Source organism: Lissotriton helveticus, chromosome 5_1, assembly GCF_964261635.1.
Source record: "Lissotriton helveticus chromosome 5_1, aLisHel1.1, whole genome shotgun sequence".
Lineage (NCBI taxonomy): Eukaryota > Metazoa > Chordata > Amphibia > Caudata > Salamandridae > Lissotriton > Lissotriton helveticus.
In genome coordinates this window covers 914,450,835-914,471,034 of record NC_136065.1, presented here as the reverse complement: position 1 = coordinate 914,471,034, position 20,200 = coordinate 914,450,835, and the positions used below count along the sequence as shown (strand labels likewise).

Below are 20,200 nucleotides of genomic sequence, written 5' to 3'. Positions count from 1 at the left end.
TGATCTGAATAAGAGGTGGGAAAACCACAATTTTTATTAAGCCATGCTACTGTCTTATTTTTTAGTGATGCATGAGATTCATCATAAGGTGAGGCGGGATGGGTCCCACAAGCAGGAACATTGGTCAGAACTGCTACGAACGGGGCACAGTCAGATGGTAAATTCAAAAAACGATTATACCTGGGTGGTCTAGGGGGTGGACCACTTCGTGGGGCTATGATGGATTGAGTCAGCAGAGCAGTTGCCACTGGGGCGGCTGATGTACTTAATGCCTCCTTCCCAGTGATAGCTACTGCAGCAATGCTCCCGGTATTCTGGTGGTCTTTAGCTTTCACCACATCCTGCCCTTTTCCACCCACCTTCACGCTGCCATTAATTGGTGCAGTCAAATGTGGAGATATCAGGCCGCCCAGCCTAGCCACTTCCGTGACCAGGATCTCAATCTGGCTGGTTAGTGGTTTAATTAGCTCCTCTATCTTCATAGTGAGTTTTGCTTCTAGGTTTTTAATGAGAGAAGCAAACTGGTCAGAAATCAGATTAGGGCCATTGGCATTATTTCCTGTAAACACAAAGGGATTTGAGGCAGGGCTATGTGCTTCTTTCCCGTTCTTATTTTTAGTATTAGCGTTATGTTTCCCCCCCCGCTTTTGATGTGCTATCCTACAAGTTCGCATCGGCCTAATAACAGGCGGAGCTTCACTAATGTCGCCTATTTCCTCACTTAGCAGGACATGTTGATCTGGGTGAGCCTCTGGGTGAACCTCCACCCTAACTGTGATGGGCGTCAGTGGTTCTACTATGGTGACACCACTTGTATTAGCCCCTGCGTCTCTAGTCATCCTGGTGGGAGACAAATCAGGCAATTCAGGTAACTCCACTACCACAGTGCCCTTTCCTAAAGAGGCACGTCTTTCATTGTTTATTTGGCTAACTTTCTTCACCAAATAATTATCAATGGTGCCAGGACCTTGTGCTGGTTTATCGCTTTTTGATTTAGACATCCTAGATAACTATAGTGCAGGATATTGAACGCAGATAGAACCACTACTTACTCATGAATTACGAAAAATGAATAGAAACAATAAGAAATAAAGTCTCACGTGAGTCATATACAGTGTAGGTCCAGATAAAATGATATAGGGTCCCTGGCCCAGTCCAGTCTCCTCAGGCCTCTGACTGCCCTTGTCCCGGGCTTCTCCCGGGCACGCCCGCGCGCGTCCCGCGGGACGAGGAGGCGAGGGGTCCTTCATGCGCCTCCAGGCGCTTCCTGATTACGAGTGCGGCGACCTTGCCGCGATGAAGATGAGGCTGCTGGGAGTTGTGGTCTTCAACGGCCCCCGGCGGAGCCAAGCCCGGCCAGGAGCACCACAGCAAGGAACAGGGGTTGGCGGAGCCAAGCCCGGCCAGGAACACCACAGCGAGGAACAGGGGTTGGCGGAGCCAAGCCCGGCCAGGAAAACCACAGCGAGGAACAGGGGTTGGCGAAGCCAAGCCCGGCCAGGAACACCACAGCGGAGCCGAGCCCGGCCGTGTACAACAACCGGTTAATCAGAAACGCCTCCCACATATTATAACTGAGCGCCTACTAAGGTGCTCCAGCAACCCACTGCTCTGAAGGTGGAAGAAGGTGAAGAACTGGTAAAGTATCATCCATGGCTTTTTTGAAGTATCAATGTTCCAAAATAGCTTGTTTCGGGAAATTGACCCAGTAAGGATTCAGAGTTGGACATGGGCCACCAGAGGGGTAGTCGTACCTTTGGGAGATACCACCTCAGAGTTTCATGTGATCATGGCCCTGCCCAAAAGTATGTTTGTGTTGACTGAGGTAGTAGGAGGATCCAAGGGACCAAAAATTAGTCCACATACACCGGTATGTTTATGTATCCGTTTACCCATTTATCCTCCACTCACCCAGGCATTCATCCATTGATGCAAGCGCCCATGTCCGATCCATGCACTCACTCATTCTTTCAGACATTCACTCACTTATCCGTCAATTCACATGCAATCGTTCATCTTTTCCTCATCCACACTCTCACTGATTTATCCCACCATCCACCCAATAACTCATTCTTAAATGTATCCATTCACACATTCACTCTCGCACACGAGTAGATCAATGTAAAAAAATATGCTGCACTTTGTACCTTAGCTCTCACCTTCTGTTCTCTCTGACCTGAAGGACCTCAAGGCCAATGACACACTGACTTCGGTGCACAAGCAAGGAAGTCGAGAGACCGGGGGAGGAGCTACAGCAGTGACCCACTGGAATACACCACCAGGGTATTAAGACCAGGAAGCACACAGAGCAGTGATTTTGTAGATCACTGTCAAAACGGTTGTGCTACACTTTGCACCTTAGTCCTCATCTGGCGTTCTTGCTATCTTAAGGTGCTCTCAGGACTACTGATGTACTGATTCTGACTCAAGGATGCAAGCGGTTAAGTTAAAAGAGACAGAAAAGCGCTAAAGCAGCAATTCACTGGGATTTGCCATCTTGTAATCAAAAACCTTGAAGCACATGGGCCCGGCATGAAGGCGGCATGAATACACTTAAGGCAGGTGCATAATATTTTAAATTAGCAACATTTTACAGGTACTTCATTCCCAAAAGGAATTGCTTAATATTACCATAGGGAGGCAGCCCAGTTTGCTAACCTGAAGACACATTGAAAGAGGGATCATATAGTAATAATATGGATCTGTGGGACGAGCTGGCTTGATGTATAATAGGATGTACCTATGTTCTTCATGGGCTGTAGTAGTATAAACGCTGGAACATGAAAAGTATCCTTTTGCATCACTACAAGGTAAGAAACAAAATCAATACCTTCTGCTGACTGCACTTCAGGACATTTGAGTTGGGTAGCCTTGATTCTATCACAGAAACCCATTGTTAGCTGCAACTCAAATATAGGTTGGAGAGTCAACAAGATCATTATAATGAGCCACTGTGAGATCTGTGATATGTGTTGTTTTCAAGATCCCTGAATCTACCAGGCTATATGGATTTGTTTGTGTTGGCAACTGAGAAAAGTAAACAGGACAGACCCTTGACGGATTTCTCGATTTATGTTTCTTCAGCCCTGAATAGCAAAGCCGTGTCACATTAAACACATTCTTTATAATTTCATACTCTTGAGTTGTTACAACGGGAAAGGGCAAATTCACTCCTTGGTTTTTGGAAATTGACATCAATTTTATTATAGATTACATAAATGAACTGCAATTACATAATAGTATATTGGCGGAGATTTCGCGTTTTAAATTGAATCCTGGTGATGCCAACATTGTGATCCCTGGAGATTTTGAGTTTAATTATGTACAAATAGCTAAGTAGCTTTAGACTAGAAGTGTGTGAAATTTGTGCATTTTGCTTTTGCATAATCATAAAAAGTTTTGGCGAAATGTAAAAGTGCCATTTAGCTCTAGACTTTAATGCAAAGTGCAACCTTGCATCCACTTTGGATGAAAGGATGTATTTTGCGATAAAAAAGTGCAACAAAATAGAAGCACTGCAAAGAACAGCCAATTGCACTTTGTCGTTAAAGTTGTTCCCATGTTCTTGCGGAAAATCTTTAACATGAAGGGGCTTGTGATGTAAATTCTTACTGTGAACGTCATACAATTATGTGATGTGCCGTAATAGCGTCATTTTGGGAATTTCATGTAACAAGACTAACACAAATTACTAAAATAATGTTAATTACATCAGCTAATGCAATGTTTCTGTCCCAGACTTCATTTAAATTTCAACCTGAATTTTGCTTTTCCTGTATGGAAACATGCGTTTTTGAAAGCTATGAGTATTTGGAGTAAGTCTACACCAGTGTGTTTACTAATAATTTGTTGTACTTGATTGGATGCTGTGCTGAATGTGTTCAGACATATCAAGCTATCTTCCTTGTCTCAATGGTATGTTTCACGCAACACTTCTCTGTTGTTATTGCTTGCTTATTTTCTGGCCCTACCAATTATTTCTTTTGCGTATCTGCGTTCTCTTAGTTAGAAGGATAGTATCTCTGTCTGTTTTTGGAAGTCCTTAGCATTTGAACAAGTACTGCATAATCATAGGAATTGTCCAAAAGGGAGATGTTCCCTTTACAAACTGTCAGATAAATGAGGCTCTTCCTGTCGGTCTTGTTTGAGGTGGACCTCCAAAACTATTGGAGGAAAAAATGGGAGGTCAAGGGACGTTAGCTCTGTATTGGATATAGTGTATGTAAACTTCAGATATAGATTCTGATTGTTAATCCAACTCAAGATATGTTTGGTCCATCCATGTCACCATGCCAGATCATAAAGATGTCATTAATATACCAATACCATATTTTAATGTTATCTCTGAGGGGATTATTATTTGAGTAAACATCATTTTGAATTTGTAAAAAAGCAAACCTGCTAGACTTGGAGCAAACGGGCTCCCCATAGAGGTTCTCTGTTTCCGTAGCTAGACTGTCCTTTCTAATTCAAAGACATTTTCTATTAAGGTGACCTTGCTAAGTTGAAGACAAATTCTAATAGTGTGGGGTTGTCCCAACAGTTTTCCATCTGCAGATCTTCTGTGTCTCTTGGAGATTCCTCGTGGGAAATTCTGGTGTGGAATGATTCAACGTCCAAATCTATCAACAGTTCAGAATCTTGGTGATATGGATGTCCTTTAAGATTTTAAGCTTATCTTTTGTGTCTTTTCTATATGATGCCATTTTCTTTACTAGTGGATGCAAGATGCAATAGTGGAACTGGGACAGTGGCTCTAGTATCGATTATAATTCTGACACTATAGTAATAACTTTGAATATGTCATTAAAATCTGCCATTGGTATATTAAAAATGCCCTCATTATCTGCCAGGTGTTAAATACAAACTGTTCCTTTTGGCTAAAAAAATTTCTAACATGTAAGTGACTAAATAAATGTGATATAGGTTGTTTCTTCCCTAATTCCAATCCTGAGAGAGCTAGGTCAACCCTAAGGAATGCAAGTTAGGATTGATCCATACTGCAATGGTAGAAAAACCTTTAAAAGAGAGACATGGCCTATATAGCATATGTGCTACTTGCTATACAGTCTTAACCAGCACAGTTTAAGTGCTAGGCAGGTGGGTGTTTATTTTAGCAGGCTTTCTTTATTTTAAAAATGTTTATATGCTTTTTTCAATTTCAGGGTTTAGTATCTGTTAGACTTGGCCCACTCTGCAGGGTCACCCCTAAACCATTTGCCCTCACCCCTCCTGTTTTCTGAACCCGTTTTTGTTAGCTTCTAAGACTCTGTGCACTTTACCACTGCTAGCCAGTGCTAAAAAGCTTGTGCTCCCTCGTTTAAACATGGTAAAATTGGCTTACACCCAATTAACACATATAATTAACTCAGAAGTCCCGAGTATAATGGTACTAGATATACCAAGGGCATGTAAATTAAATGTTACTAGTGGGCCTACAGCAGTGATTGTGTCAGCCACATAAGTAGCACTTTAAAACAATAAATCAATCAGGTGGCTTTTAACGCACTAATACTCAACCATAAGTGTCTCAAGGTGCTGAGGTGGGGGGAGAGAGTGCTTGTCCATTGAAGGTGCTGTGGGTCAGTTGAAGAGCCAGGTCTTGAAGTCCTTCCTTTATTGAGGCAGTGAAGTTTGTGCATGCCTAAGGTGGAGAGGCAGGGTGTTCCAGGTCTTTGCTGCGAGGTAGGAGAAGGATCTTACACCGGCTGTGGTTTTGCTGATACGTGGGACAGTAACCAGGGCCAGTGTGTCGATGCCGAAATCTCTGGTGGGTGCACGGAATGCTAGGCGGAGGTTGAGGTATGCAGGCCCCCTATTGTTTAGGGCTTCGTAGGCATGTGTATGGAGCTTGAGGGTGATTCTTTTGTTGACTGGGAGCCAGTGGAGATCTCTCAGCTGGCTTGTAATGTGGCTGCACTGGGGGATGTTGAGGATGACTCTGGCAGAAACGTTCTGAATTTTCTGCAGTGTCTTGAGGATTTTCTGCGTGATGCCGGCTTAGAGTGCCTTGCTGTAGTCGATTCTGCTGCTGACATGTGCGTGGGTGACAGTCTTTCTGGACTTGGTGGGGATCCACTTGAATATGTTTTAGAGAAACATGTCTCAGAGCTGCCATCGAAGCCCATGTGTGTAGTTTTAAACTGCTATTTCGACCTGACAAAACAAAACTTTTGCAATGCCTAAGCCTTCCTTTTTAATACATATAAGTCATCCCTAGTGTAGGCCTTAAACATCCCATGAGACAGGGTGCACTGTATTTAGAAATTTGGACATGTACTTCTAAGTTTTACATGTCCTGGTAGTGAAAAACTCCTAAAGTCGTTTTTCACAACTGCAAGGTCTTCCTCTCCCATAGGATAATTTTGGGTTACCGTATTACATTAAATACGTGATAATGTTTGTGTGGGAGCAAGTATGAATATAATGTTTGATGTCTGAAGAACTGAAATTTAAACCCCTCTTTAAAGGTAAAGTCAGATTTTAAGTCATCATTTTGAACATATCACTTTAATAAAGTTGCCATTTTCTATTCCTAACCATTTGGTGCCTGCAGCCTATTTTCAGTGTCACATGACTAGGTGTAGTTGGCAGTTGGCCTTTGTGTATTACTTCCAGACAGGATCGCAGTAGAGGGCCTGGATGTTGGCAGGATGGGCCATCTCTAGCTGGATGGAAGGGCAGAGAAGTCACCTACCACACTTTCACTCCTAAGGGGCTGCCTCAGCACACTCACAAATGGTTTCACACTAGTCTATTGTGATCCCATACAATCTAGATCCAGGGCAGGAAGACAGAAAACTCTGGACACTTTTGTAGGGGGAAAACTCCTGTATCTTATCCCACTTGAAAGGGGGCACCAGGTGTAAAGATGAGACTCTCATACTCACTCTTCAGTATACTCCTGGACCTGTGGATACTACATAAGAAGTACACATTGCTTCCCTGCTGATTGAGGTCTACCCGAATTGCTAAGAAGGAAGACTGGACCTGCTCCCTTCATACCAAGCTAAAGTGACTTCAAAGGTCAGCTGACTGATCTCCTGTTTCTATGTACAGGGACAAAACAAGCTCTAGGGGCCCCTCTGCAACTGTTCAGCTGCTCTGTTGCAACTAGACCTGACTGGACATGAAACTGGACCTTCCTGAGCACTGCTTTCTGTGCTGGAGTGAGTTCATGAGTCCCAAGAGGTGCCTCCCAACTCCTGGACCGTTAGTGTGTCACTTGTGGAGCTCCCCTTCTGAAGGAAAGAAGAAATCTTAAAGTTTTGAGCCTGTTCATGCCAAGATCTTGCCACCCGTGCCAATTGCCAATGCAAAGTTCTATTGAACCTGATTCTTCATGCTAAAGCGACCGCCTAGGATGACTAGCAATGCAAAATCTGCACTTCATGATACAGGATCGACGGCCCGCAGAGATCACCATCGTGAATCTTCAGCAGCGGCTAAGAGTATCTTTGTGCTACAGCGCCGACCGTCCACGATTCCTGGCCTGCTCTTACATACAGCAACAATCAGTTACATTTTACTATTTTTGCGGAAAATGAAATTGGTAAGTAGCCGTTATACAAACCTCCTGTCAAATAAAACAATTGAAATATGAAACAAATATTATATAACACTCCAGGAAATATAACAACTACATATATGCAACATCAGCAAAAATTATGTTCTTTGTTTTTTTGTGATAGTGCATTTAATTACCACAATGTAGAGTCTAAGGGTCTGATTTTTATTGCCTTTTGTCAGTGTGACAGAGATCTTTACTTCACCATCTTAGCTGTACTACTGCCTGCCATATTGGTTATGCAAAATCTTTGTGCCTTCATATCAGCCGCCGCCATAGCATCTCTTCTGAAGGCACTAACATTTTGGTGAGTGGCCTCTACATTTAAAGTCAGCAGCTTACAAATCTTTATTTATTTTCAAATAGTTTCCAATGTAAGTATTTGTTTTAGAAAAGCAACATATCAATGACCTTGACACACCTTCCCAGTGCATTGGGGTAATTGCACTGTTGCTTTTATTTGGCAACATGAGGTTAACACTGGCAGTCTTGAACAGAAAAAAAGGTACATTGGGCCAGCTACTCAAAATCGGGAGGATGGTATGATGCTTCTACATCAATGGCCCCAACTTCTTTGTAGGGGTTCCAGTGACAGTGCCAGTGGGGGCACTGCCTTTAGAAACATGGTGGCCAGCCTGACTCTAGGGTGGGCACACCATCAATTTGGCAATTAGGATACTGGTGCAGTTCCCTATCTGACAAATTAAATCAGGTCCTAACTGTCTTTTATGAGAGGAAATAAAAAAAATGGAGCATTACCTGGCTTAATGGTGAGACCTGTCATTTCTGGACTGATGATAGTGCATTTTTTCAAACAGACTATTAAAAATATCCATATGACCGGCCCCTCGGATTTAAAACCTGTTTATTCACAAGGAATAATCTTCTCCTCAAACACACCCAGGGCCTTATTTAGGAGGCTCTTATGTCGCCGTCTTGTCACTTTTTGCTGCAACAGCATAATAAATGTTTCACACTGTGCCATATTTACAAAAATATGCATCTAGGCAGATGCATCACTTTGTAAACCACTGTGCTACATTATACCTGCGACAGGTATAATGCATGCAGGGTGGGTGGTCCATCGCAGGAAAGCCTTGTAGATTTCACAACAACACTACTACGATGTCAGTGCATCAAATCCTTACGCCCACTTGAAGCAGACATAAGGGGCTATGCAGTGCCTTTCACAATGGGCTTGCCCCATGTGAACTGACACATTGCTGGAGTTGCGTCTGTTTTCAGACACGATCTAGCAATGCCCCAGTTTTGCGCTTACAGATATGTCACGAATACTGACATGTCTATAAATCCTTGTGACATGGAGCACTGTACAGTAAATACAGTGCATCGATGGTGCTATGGAATGTGTTGCATAGCTGTTTTCCCGCAGCGATGCAACACTTTTCATAAATGAGACTCCCAATCTTGTTATTTTCCCATAATACTTCTTCCAAAGATCTTCCTCGCCACTTCTAATAGCGCTATCTCTCTGTCATTTTGCAGCTCCCTCTTGAGCAATTTTCTAACAATTTTGATAAACTGGGCCGGAAGGGTACATTTCTGCATTAAAATCCCCTTAGAATCCAGCATGTAAATATATATAAAATAAGAAATTGACTTAAAAAAATTAGTTTCCTGTTATTATTGTTATTTGGTGTTTAAACATACATGAAATAAGAAAAAAAATTGTTTTTTTAATCTGAGCCAGGCAAATGTAAAGTACGTTTTATTCTTCAGATAACAGTAATATTTCATAAATCCATTTAAAATCGTAGAGAGAAGATTAGACACACCTCCACAAGTGCGACCGCTGATGCAGGGTGAACCTGAGCTATTAATTGAATAGCAGTTTTCAAAAGAAAAGTACGTGCTCCAGGTTTCCTCTATCGGATTATTTCTGCTTTAGAGTTCATTATAAGTTGTCTTTTGCCGATCTTGTATTGAGCACGACAAGACTGCTAGACCAAGCTAAGAAGTTTGGGCTAAAATAAGGGATAGTTGGGGCCTGAATGATTGTTTGAATTTAGGGCACCTGGTAACCAAAACCAGTAATTACCATGATCATTAGGCCTTGGAACATGCGTTTTAACATAATGGGTGTAGTAACAGTATGACCCGAAGAAATACAGACAATTATTGGGGGATTATTTAGTATCATAGCTTGAGACAAGGGATCGATGGTTGGAGTGGTGCTAAATTTTAAATTTGCTCTAGATTATATATGGCTATCTTTTACATGGCGGTTCTGCATAGGGTGTAGGTTGATCCTACAACTTTGAAAAAAGTTCACTAGAGTTTATGATGATTGTAAGAATTGAAGTAGAGTTAAAATGTACTTGTGAAGATGACTGTGCCACATGGTGTACAGTCATAATATCGAGTCAATTATTTCGACTGGACAGAATATCGAGTAAAAAATATAGAATGGACATAATATCGACTAGACATAATATAGACAACAAAAATATCGACTAGAGAAAATTAATATCGAATAGAATGGACATAATATCGAATCAAAAATATAGAATGGACATAATATCGACTAGACATAATATAGACAACAAAAATATCGAATTTAAGGTAAGTTAATAATAATTTTTATTTTTTGTGTAATATAAGTCTGTAGCGGGTTGTGGGTTTATAGGGGAATAGGGTGGGAAGTAATTTAATTCTAATTAATTAAATATGTTAATTTATTTATTGATATATATTTAGAATTAATTGTTAATTAATTATTAATTGGTAATTAATTAAAATATAATTGGTAATTAATTTTAATTGATTAATTGATAAATATTTTAATTTTAGTAATTTATTTTCTGTAGCGGGTTGTGGGTTTATAGGGGAATAGGGTGGGAAGTAATTTAATTATAATTAATTAAATATGTTAATTTATTTATTGATAATAATTTAGAATTAATTGTTAATTAATTATTAATTGGTAATTAATTAAAATATAATTGGTAATTAATTATAATTGATTAATTGATAAATATTTTAATTTTAGTAATTTATTTTCTGTAGCGGGTTGTGGGTTTATAGGGGAATAGGGTGGGAAGTAATTTAATTATAATTAATTAAATATGTTAATTTATTTATTGATATTTTTTAAAAATTAATTGTTAATTAATTATTAATTGGTAATTAATTAAAATATAATTGGTAATTAATTATAATTGATTAATTGATAAATATTTTAATTTTAGGGTTCAGGGTCAGTTTTCAGTTTTTGGGTAAAGGGGTATTTTTAGGGTTCAGGGTCAGTTTTCAGTTTTTGGGTAAAGGGGTATTTTTAGGGTTCAGGGTCAGTTTTCAGTTTTTGGGGTAAAGGGGTATTTTTAGGGTTCAGGGTCAGTTTTCAGTTTGTAGGTAAAGGGGTATTTTTAGGGTTCAGGGTCAGTTTTCAGTTTTTGGGTAAAGGGGTATTTTTAGGGTTCAGGGTCAGTTTTCAGTTTTTGGGTAAAGGGGTATTTTTAGGGTTCAGGGTCAGTTTTCAGTTTTTGGGGTAAAGGGGTATTTTTAGGGTTCAGGGTCAGTTTTCAGTTTGTAGGTAAAGGGGTATTTTTAGGGTTCAGGGTCAGTTTTCAGTTTTTGGGTAAAGGGGTATTTTTAGGGTTCAGGGTCAGTTTTCAGTTTTTGGGGTAAAGGGGTATTTTTAGGGTTCAGGGTCAGTTTTCAGTTTGTAGGTAAAGGGGTATTTTTAGGGTTCAGGGTCAGTTTTCAGTTTTTGGGTAAAGGGGTATTTTTAGGGTTCAGGGTCAGTTTTCAGTTTTCGGGTAAAGGGGTATTTTTAGGGTTCAGGGTCAGTTTTCAGTTTATGGGTAAAGGGGTATTTTTAGGGTTCAGGGTCAGTTTGGGGTTTTTGGGGTACAGGGGTACTTTGTAAAAATAAAGTAAAATTACATTTAAATTACATTTATTTAATAAAATTAAATTATATTAAATTATATTATAATATTTTTTATTAATTTATATTCAAAAAATTATTATATACTTACCAATACTTATGTTGTAATGGTATGCGTTGTAAAGGTATATGCGTTGTAAAATCTTGCGTTGTAAATGTATGCGTTGTAAAAGTTTTTGCGTTGTAAAAGTTTTGTTGTAATGGTAGGCGTTGTAAAAGTATGCGTTGTAACGTCATACATCCCTGGAGTGGGAATAGTAATTTTAACCTCTACGCTATCCAGCGCTTTCCCTACTGTTGCACCCACTGGAGTGGGAGTAGTAAATTTTACCTCTACGCTATCCAACACTTTTGCTAATGTTGAACTCACTATAGTTGTAACAATAAATTTTAAACATTTTCTAAAATGTTATATATGTTTATTTAATAATATGTTTATATATATATATATATATATATATATATATATATATATATATATATATATATATATATATATATATGTGTGTGTGTGTGTAATTTTTGGTGATGTAATTTTTTTAATTAGATAAATTATTTATTAAAATTATATTTTTTTAATAATTATTTCTAAGTTTATATTAAATATATTTATTACTATATTAGTTTTAACTTACTTTTAAGACATTTTAAAAAATCGATATTTTGACAGTCTATATTTTTGTAAGTCGATATTTTGGAGTCGATATTTTGGTACTTACCTGTTTGAAGATAGGGAGTCGATATTTTGTCAATCGATATTTTTGACTCGATATTTGTGTATCTCGATATTTGTGTCGTCGATATTATGTCAGTGATCCGTGCCACATATCTTGGAAGAGTTACAAGTTTAATATCAGCTGATTGAATTAACTTCGGCTGTGTGGCCATATATAAAATTATAACATCATTAATCTAATAAAAATATATTTCCTGTGCCAAAAAGATCAACAAATGCAATATTTGTAGTGAATATGGTGATTTCTGATGACATTTGGGGGGACTTTAGGAGCACTCCTCAGTTGAGAGGTGTGCAGTAGTAATTGTCATGCTCTTGCAATGTTGGAAGTTTTTTTAGTAACTCTACCGTGTGTGGGTTTAGTCTAAACCCAGTGGGAGACTTTATCAGAGCTTGTGTAGATGTAAAATATGGCAAGGGATTTGTTAATGCACTGTATTTATTTACATCCTCCCAGGGGGCCTGAGGAGGTACTATATAGGGTGGTCAAGAATTTAGAAATTGCAGACTTCTAAGTCTCTTTTTTAAGTGTCTGCAATTTTTTTACCTTTTTTTACTTGTTTATTTTGTTGCCTATTTATATTTGTTGCTACTGTTTCAAGGGAAATGCACTATTTTATAGTATTATGTCTAATCATTACATTCTCTCTTTTCTTAACACTCATTTTAATCCCAGTTCTATTTTAGATTTGTGATTCTCCCGTAGGGTTCTCCTATGTATGTGTATCCTGTGCTTGTTTATTTAAATAATCTTCAACACTTTTCTTGGGATTTACTGGACTGGGGTTGGATTGTATGGTTCTTATATTGCCCAGGGATTTAGTGTCACTGTATCATCCTGATTAAAAAATGGAAGAATAGGTGACAGTCTCTAAAAATATGGTCTGTGTTTCAGGTATCTTTTTCAAATAATGCTAGTATTGATAGCAAAATTCTGTTTATGGCCTCAAATGCTTCAGACATTTTTACATGATATCATGTGGGGTTAAAAGAGCCATCTTAATGTAAATTCAGTGTTTTTGATAAGTCAGGGTCCAAAATCAGACTGTACCTTAGTGTACTGTCAAAGAGATTCAATGTTGTTTTAGCAAACCCATTTTGTGGGAGGGGAATTAGTTGTATGATTATGACATCCAGAAGAGTTAAGTCCAAGACTCTCGTTTGAATTTAGCATAGCTTTGTCATGTGGTTGAGCGGATTTTAGGAAAAATAATGTGCTTCAGTATTGACTGCATAATTTTGTTTTTCAATGTTTCTCATTTGCCCTTCTTTAGGGACTTGTAATAATGGAACCCTTGATATACAACAGTCCGTGTAAAGAAGGACAGAATACTTGGGGGACCAGGTGAGGTATCCATAAACAGAGGTTCACCCCTTTGTGATTCTACCTGTTGTGTCACAAAGGGCCTTCTTATGGTGTCAACTCTAGTGTGAAGTTTTCTAATCTTCATTGGTGCTGTAAAGTTAAATTAGGAATTCCCCAAATTCTTGCTCCAACTTTGTATTAGAAAAATAATAGGTAGTGGTTAGGAGTGCAGAGCTCAGTTACAAGGCAACCTATGAGTGCTAACCCCCCGCAGCACATCCACCCTCAGCGAACTCAGTGGGGAGGAATTATCACAGAGTGGCCTGATGGCTATGCACAAAGCATACAAGTGCTTAGTTGACAGAAACTAAGTTGACCAGAATTAAAGCTCAACTCTCCTCACCTTTGCCACTGCTGCAAGCTGCACTGCTGCCACCTTCTCCAATCTTGTAGCACCCCACCCAGCACTATATCCAATTCTCCTCTTGTGAGGCTCGATGTGCCCTGATGTCAGCTAGCTACTTTTTTGGAAAGAAGGTGTAAACCTGATGGACGGCTTAGGAGAAGGATAAGCTTTGCCTTATCTTGGACTAATATAAGAGACTTCAATCGAACCAAAAGGGCACACTGGCCTCCTGGGTCTCTAGCACCCTATTCTCCACATGTTTATGGAAATATGTTTTATGTTTTTTTATTTTGTATGTATGTAATCTGATTTGTGTTAATTTAGGACAGAGAACATTAAATCTGATCTTTCTAAAGTTAAAAGTTTATCCTAATGTTGCATATGCTAGAGTGGCAATAGTAGTTCTCGCCTCTCTGAAAATCCAACCCTTTCCTTACTGTTGCCCAGGTTGAAATAGGAATAGTAAATCTGATAACTCCAAAGTCCAGCACTTTCCCTATTGTAGCTCTGGTTGGATTTGGAGCAGTAAACTTCAGCTCTCCAAATTCCAACACTTTCCTTGCTGTTGCATATGTTGGAGAATGATTATTAAATCAAACCACTCCAAAGTCCGACACATTTGCTACTGTTGCTCTGGTTGAAGGGAGACTAGTAAATATGACCTTCAAAAGCCCAACACTTTCCCTACTGTTGCTTACGTGTGAGTGAGAGAAGTAAATCAAACTCCTCCAAAGTCCAGCGTTTTCCCTCATGTTGCTTACATTGCAGTGGAAATAGTAAATCTGACCCCTCCAAAGTTCAACACATTCCCTCTGTTGCTCAAGTTGGAGTGGAAGTACCCTTGTAAGTGAAATTTGTAATCACATTTTTAAAGTTCTAAATATATGTTTGTTTTAAGTTTAAAAATCTATTTTAATGTCATGTTTTTATTATTTTTTGTCGAAGTTTGTTTTTCAATTTACATTTTTAGTTTTATTTTGTACATTTTTAAGTTTTTTAATATCTAGTGTTTTCATGTTAGAATTAATTTCTATTTGTATTTTTTATTATTTATGTTTAAATAATAAAAAAGACTTATTTTTTACATCTGTTTTAAATCATATATTTTTACTCTATGTTATATTTTTATAAATATTTTATATTAAAAGTATATGAGCCTGATTCACAAAGTTATGCTTACAGCTTTGTGTAAGTTATGATTTTTTGCAATTCACAAAGGAATTTTGCACATAAAATCATCATAAATATACGACTTTGTAAAATGTTACCTTTGTGATTCTGGCCCTAGTTTGTTTATATACTATCAAGTTAATGTAGTGTATGACAGTTAAAATTCAATATACTTACCTATTTTTGACAATATTCTTAGCTTCAAAATGTTGACTTTATACACACAAAGTATATCAAAATTGATATTTGTATTATCCATACTTTTTAAAGAATATTTTTGTTGGTGACACTTTTTCTCTTATATTTTTGTCAGCAATATTTCCTCAGACAAGCAGTTGATCCTTATCAACTAATCCTGTTATCGTTTTATTGGAATATTTAGCTTGTAATAAAGCATGTTATTTGTTTTATTATGTTTGTTTAGGTTTATTCTGTATATTGCTATTTTATATTTAGTAAAGTCCATATCAATGTCAATATCACTATTGCAATAGACAGACACACTACTTGTGTCTATAGCACAACCACACTGACTTTTGGTGCCACCAAAGGCTCACAGTCCCTGTTCACCTGGCATGCTGGGGGACATTGAGTCTCTGAAGTGAAGCATAGCTAGATATGTGGAAAAACACATGGCATCGGTAGGTGTTGGATGCAATAAATTAATTTTAACAGCAGGAATATAAAGGTACTGAGGACCTTAGCTGGAAAAATAATTCATGGGTGGAAGATATTTTGAGCTCACAGAGAAACAACAAGTTCCATGATGCACTGCCATGTTGTCGGGGCTTTCCATTTTAGGATACTGTGGGACCTGGGTTTCAGTCTCTTTTGCTGCCTGTTTGGAGTTGCAGAAAGCACTGATATACAGACAGCAGGCCAGGAGCCGTATTATTGAAATGGTGTATTTTCCTTGTTTGCGCCATGGAGCTCTTTTCAAAAGGTGCATCGGTGCCAAGAAGGAAAGTGCACCGTATTAGAATTGATGTGCTTCCCGCAGGGCAGCTGCGAACTTAGAACTTCAAGTGAAATATGGAGCAGCTGCTTAAAAGCTGCTCCATGTTCCACTGTGCAGGCGGCAACCTACCTGTACTTTTAAGGGGGATTAGAGATCCCCTTGCAGGAGGGTGCAGTGAGTGACTATACCCGCCTGCAGGGGGATGTTCTGCCCCTGTAGGACTGCCTTTAGGAGGCCCACTGAAAGTGTGCCACCTTTTCGTGGCGCACTTCCAGTGCAGCCCCATAAAGGCCTGTTTGCGTCTGCTCCCACGTTAGTAATACAGTATGTGCACAGAGGCAAAGTGATTTCCCCATTTGAATGGAGCCACTTCCCCATGCAAATGAGGATGCACCCACATGATAGAGCAACATGTGTGCCAGTGCTATCTGTATCACCGAAGGGGATGCACAAGCATCTGCAGCCCCTTCTGTAATACTATTGTACTCCGGGGGCGCTCAAAGTGGGTGCACACGCCCATTGCACCCCTGGGGCACAATGTATAATACAGGCCCATGGGTCAAATATGTGTGGTGAAGCACACTGAATTGTGTGAGCTTACATTTGGAATTACTGCATAACTTATTATGCAAATGCATGAACATACTCACTCTCCATCTGTGAGATCTGTAGCACTGTCTTTTTTCCAGCCCCTCTTCACCAGCTGTGCTGGTGGCCCCTTCAGTAGGAAAAGCACCATAAAATCTGTAAATTTGTCTTTCCCATCTATGAGACTCAACAAGCATTTCAAGACAGTAGACTCCTGTGGCATCTCAAGAAAAGAGAGCTGGTGTCTTGAGCTGCCTTAACTTAAGGAGCCTCTAATATTCTTCCCTGGCAATCCTAAGATAGATTTGAAAAGTAGTAATTTTGCATAGCAAAAAGAGCTGCCCTGAGGGTGTTGCTTGAAGTAAAAAACTAAGAATACTTATACAAAATGGGAGGCTGGTCGAAGCGTGGGGAAAAAAAGGCTAACTTACTCTAAGCATCCTTTCCAACAAATAATGCCTAACTCAGTCCTCTCCGAGAACCACTGTCAATATATTGTAATTGTGCCAATCGGAAGAAACATTGCATATCTCTGGTCTAGACCCTCAGACTTGACTTGTCTACATACTCCTCTCCACGAAACCATGGTAAGAATATTGCTTAACTCTGAGGGGCCGATTCCATTCTCGGTCGGAAGAGCATCGAATCAGGTTCGGCATTAGCGGATCTGATTCTGAGGCTGAATTTCCGTCCGAGTTGTACACGGATCCTGAAGTCGAAGTACGATGCGAACAAGCGCGAAATCTCCGTTCGAATCGTTTCCGGGTCCGAACCGCTCTGTAAAACTTGGTCACAAGCAAATCGTGGTGCACAATGGAGATGTTTCACGACTGAGCTAGTATGATGCTCGATTCGGACAGCATCTGGCTCGCAATAGCTCCCAGAGTTGGACTTCGGGGGTCCGCGTCGGACCCACTGTTACCCGCAGCCTTACGACTCGGACCCCGGGGGAGACCTATGGGTCTCCCCAACACAGACATGTACTGTGCGGATGGCACCGACGCGAACCCACTGTAGGGGGTGCACTTGTCCGTGACGTATCCATTCAGTCAATGGGAGCATATGTACGTGTCGTACGACCGGCTCCTATTGACTTCTATGGGAGTCTGACCGAACCAAGTCCAACAGCATACGGCCGCAACGTCGATCGGAATGCAGGAGTCCGGATCGGTCGGAAAACACCCTGGCTCCGGCTCGGTCGGAGTGATTTCTGACCCAGATCGAAATCGGCCCCCAAGTGTGCTCCTAGGGTACAATTATGTAACTCCCACTGGCAGTATCACCACCTCCATAAGCACCACTGAGCTTATCAGTGATAGCAGAAGAGTATTCCAGAATGTCACTGCCTTCATGAAACCTATTGTCACTCTGCCTAAACTCAGTTTACGTTCTTTTAATCTGTGTAGAAGATGATTATATCTAAACACTTCCGTTTCACATTTCAGGGGTATGATCAGCAGCTCCTCACCTGTCATCAAAGACCCCAAAGGAAAGTTAACTGATTTGTCCCAGTGTATCCACAAGCCCAATATCTATGAAAGGATTTTGTTTATTTCAAAAGCATCAATTACTAGCTGATGGGGACCCTTTAGATATGCCTCATGTGGTCTGTATACGTCAAGTTAAAGGTTAAACAACTGCCAGCAAAGACCTCTACAACCTCTTGCAACAATCTAAAACTAAACTTAGGTAAAACTGAGATTGTTATCACTGGAAGTAAGCATGAATTCTGGATTGCATCCTCATGGTTCTTTGTGATGGATGCCCCTCCTTCCCCCAAGAAATCAGTAAAAAGTATTGGAGTTCTCATCAATGAGGATCTATCTATGAAACCTCAACTCTGTGCCGCAACCTCCTGGTTTCTACAAATCCATAGAATCAGGAAAATAGCAAAATTCCTCACTACTGAGGCCCTCATTCAAGTAATAATTGCCTGGTAATATCCAGAGTTGACTAGATGTGGGTCTCTAGAAAGGTTTCAATCGTAGGCTCTAAATTGTGCAGAACCAAGCAGCCCGACTAATTTTCCAACAGTCAAGACAATGCCATATCACTTCACTGGCTAATGTTGGAACAAAGAGCTATCTTTAAAACTGGCTGCATTTACATTATCTTCAAATCTCTCAGTGGAAAGAGTCCAGCTTTCATCACAGCCTGCATCCAAAAGTACACCCCCAGCCATACTCTAAGACCCATCCAGATGAACTACTTCACAATACCTACATTCAAAAAGAAGAGAACTGGTGGTTCCAAATGTGCAGTAATTGACCCCTACCCCCGCATCTGGAACCCTCTCCCTCTCAAAATCAGAAGTGCCCCCAACTACATTAAATTTAGACAACTACTAAAACCTTGGCTTTTTAGACAGGCATATGATTGATGCATGTCCAATAACTAGATCAGGTCTTGTTACCATAGCGCAAAGAAACCGTTGGTGAGCATGCGCTCTACAAATACCAGTAACATACCATAACAGCTATGTCATAGATGCATTCAGAAATATGATTTTGCTAATGAATTTGCCCAGTGGCAAATCAATTTGCCAGGTGCTGGGAGGGTTGCAGGGGCAATGTGGCCAGGTGTGGGGGCAAGAGAGTGAGGCTGAGGATAATGTGTCCTGGGTGGGATGCAACATAATGCCAAACCAATTGGCTGAGAATCTTACAGTTGGTGAGGCACTGTGTAGAGACTTGGTGATGTGGGTGAGATGAATGAGTAGAGGGGATGAGGAAGACTGCCAAGTGGCATCAGCCCCCTTTTCCCTTGAACAGAACATAGCAGCAGCATAAATGTTGACTGCTGCCTCAAACTATAGTGGAACATGTTGCTGTTCAAAGCTGGGGAATTAAAAATAAATCTTTTAATTGGTGTGGCAGGAGATTTTGCAACTTTTCAGATCCCTTTTTAAAACATTTCTACTGGCTTAAGAGCTGGAAGGGAATAGTACAATGGAATTCAATTTTTAGGGAATCAAATGGCCTTTGGTATTAATACACAAATAGGCCACAGTGTTGTGGCAAACACAGCTCAAAGGACTGACCAGGAAAGGGCTGATAAACCCTTTTTGCCATATTTAGATGTTGGCCCAATAAGTTGGGAAATACCAGTCAATAAACATGGCTCCCACATAATTTGGACATCTATCTCTAGCAGCAAAAAGCTGCACAATATATTCCTGAACCTTAGGGGCCGATTCCGATTTCGGTCGAAAGGGCTCCAAAGGATGGTCAGAGCCCTTCCGACCATACCAGAATGTGTCACATGGATTCCTTTCCAACCGAGCCATTCTGATGGGCTTGGTCGGAAAGGAATCTGCCTCGGATTTCTGGATTGCAGGTGGCAGGTTTGGAGAGCCTGTCCTCCGTCGGAAATCCCTCAGTACTCCCCGGTCGCCTCTTTGCGACCGAGGGAGTACGATGGAATTTTTTCACTGCCTTTTCATGCCGGTTTTTGTCCGGCACGAAAAGGCAGTCGGAAACTGTCATGGAGCATGGGTGCGGTCATGGAGCATGGGTGCGAGGCTGCCGAATGGCAGCCTGGGGGCACCTATGGTACCCCT

The 20,200-nt window shown here is 40.2% G+C and overlaps 1 protein-coding gene across 5 annotated transcripts in view; it reads left to right on the top strand.

Annotated features, from left to right (window-relative positions):
- LOC144754987 (uncharacterized) overlaps nt 1-20,200 on the top strand; it is a 215,350-nt gene that overhangs the window by 157,809 nt on the left and 37,341 nt on the right. For 4 of the 5 annotated variants that reach the window (XR_013594817.1, XR_013594818.1, XM_078643380.1 and 1 more), the window contains exon 5: nt 13,488-13,558. Coding sequence is in view for 3 of the 5 variants with exons in the window: in XM_078643380.1 (XP_078499506.1) it covers nt 13,488-13,558 (71 nt within the window). In the remaining 2 variants the exon portion in view is untranslated. Of the gene's footprint in view, nt 1-4,543; nt 4,645-13,487; nt 13,559-20,200 lie in introns of all 5 variants that reach the window. The other variant, XM_078643379.1, reaches the window with a different exon arrangement.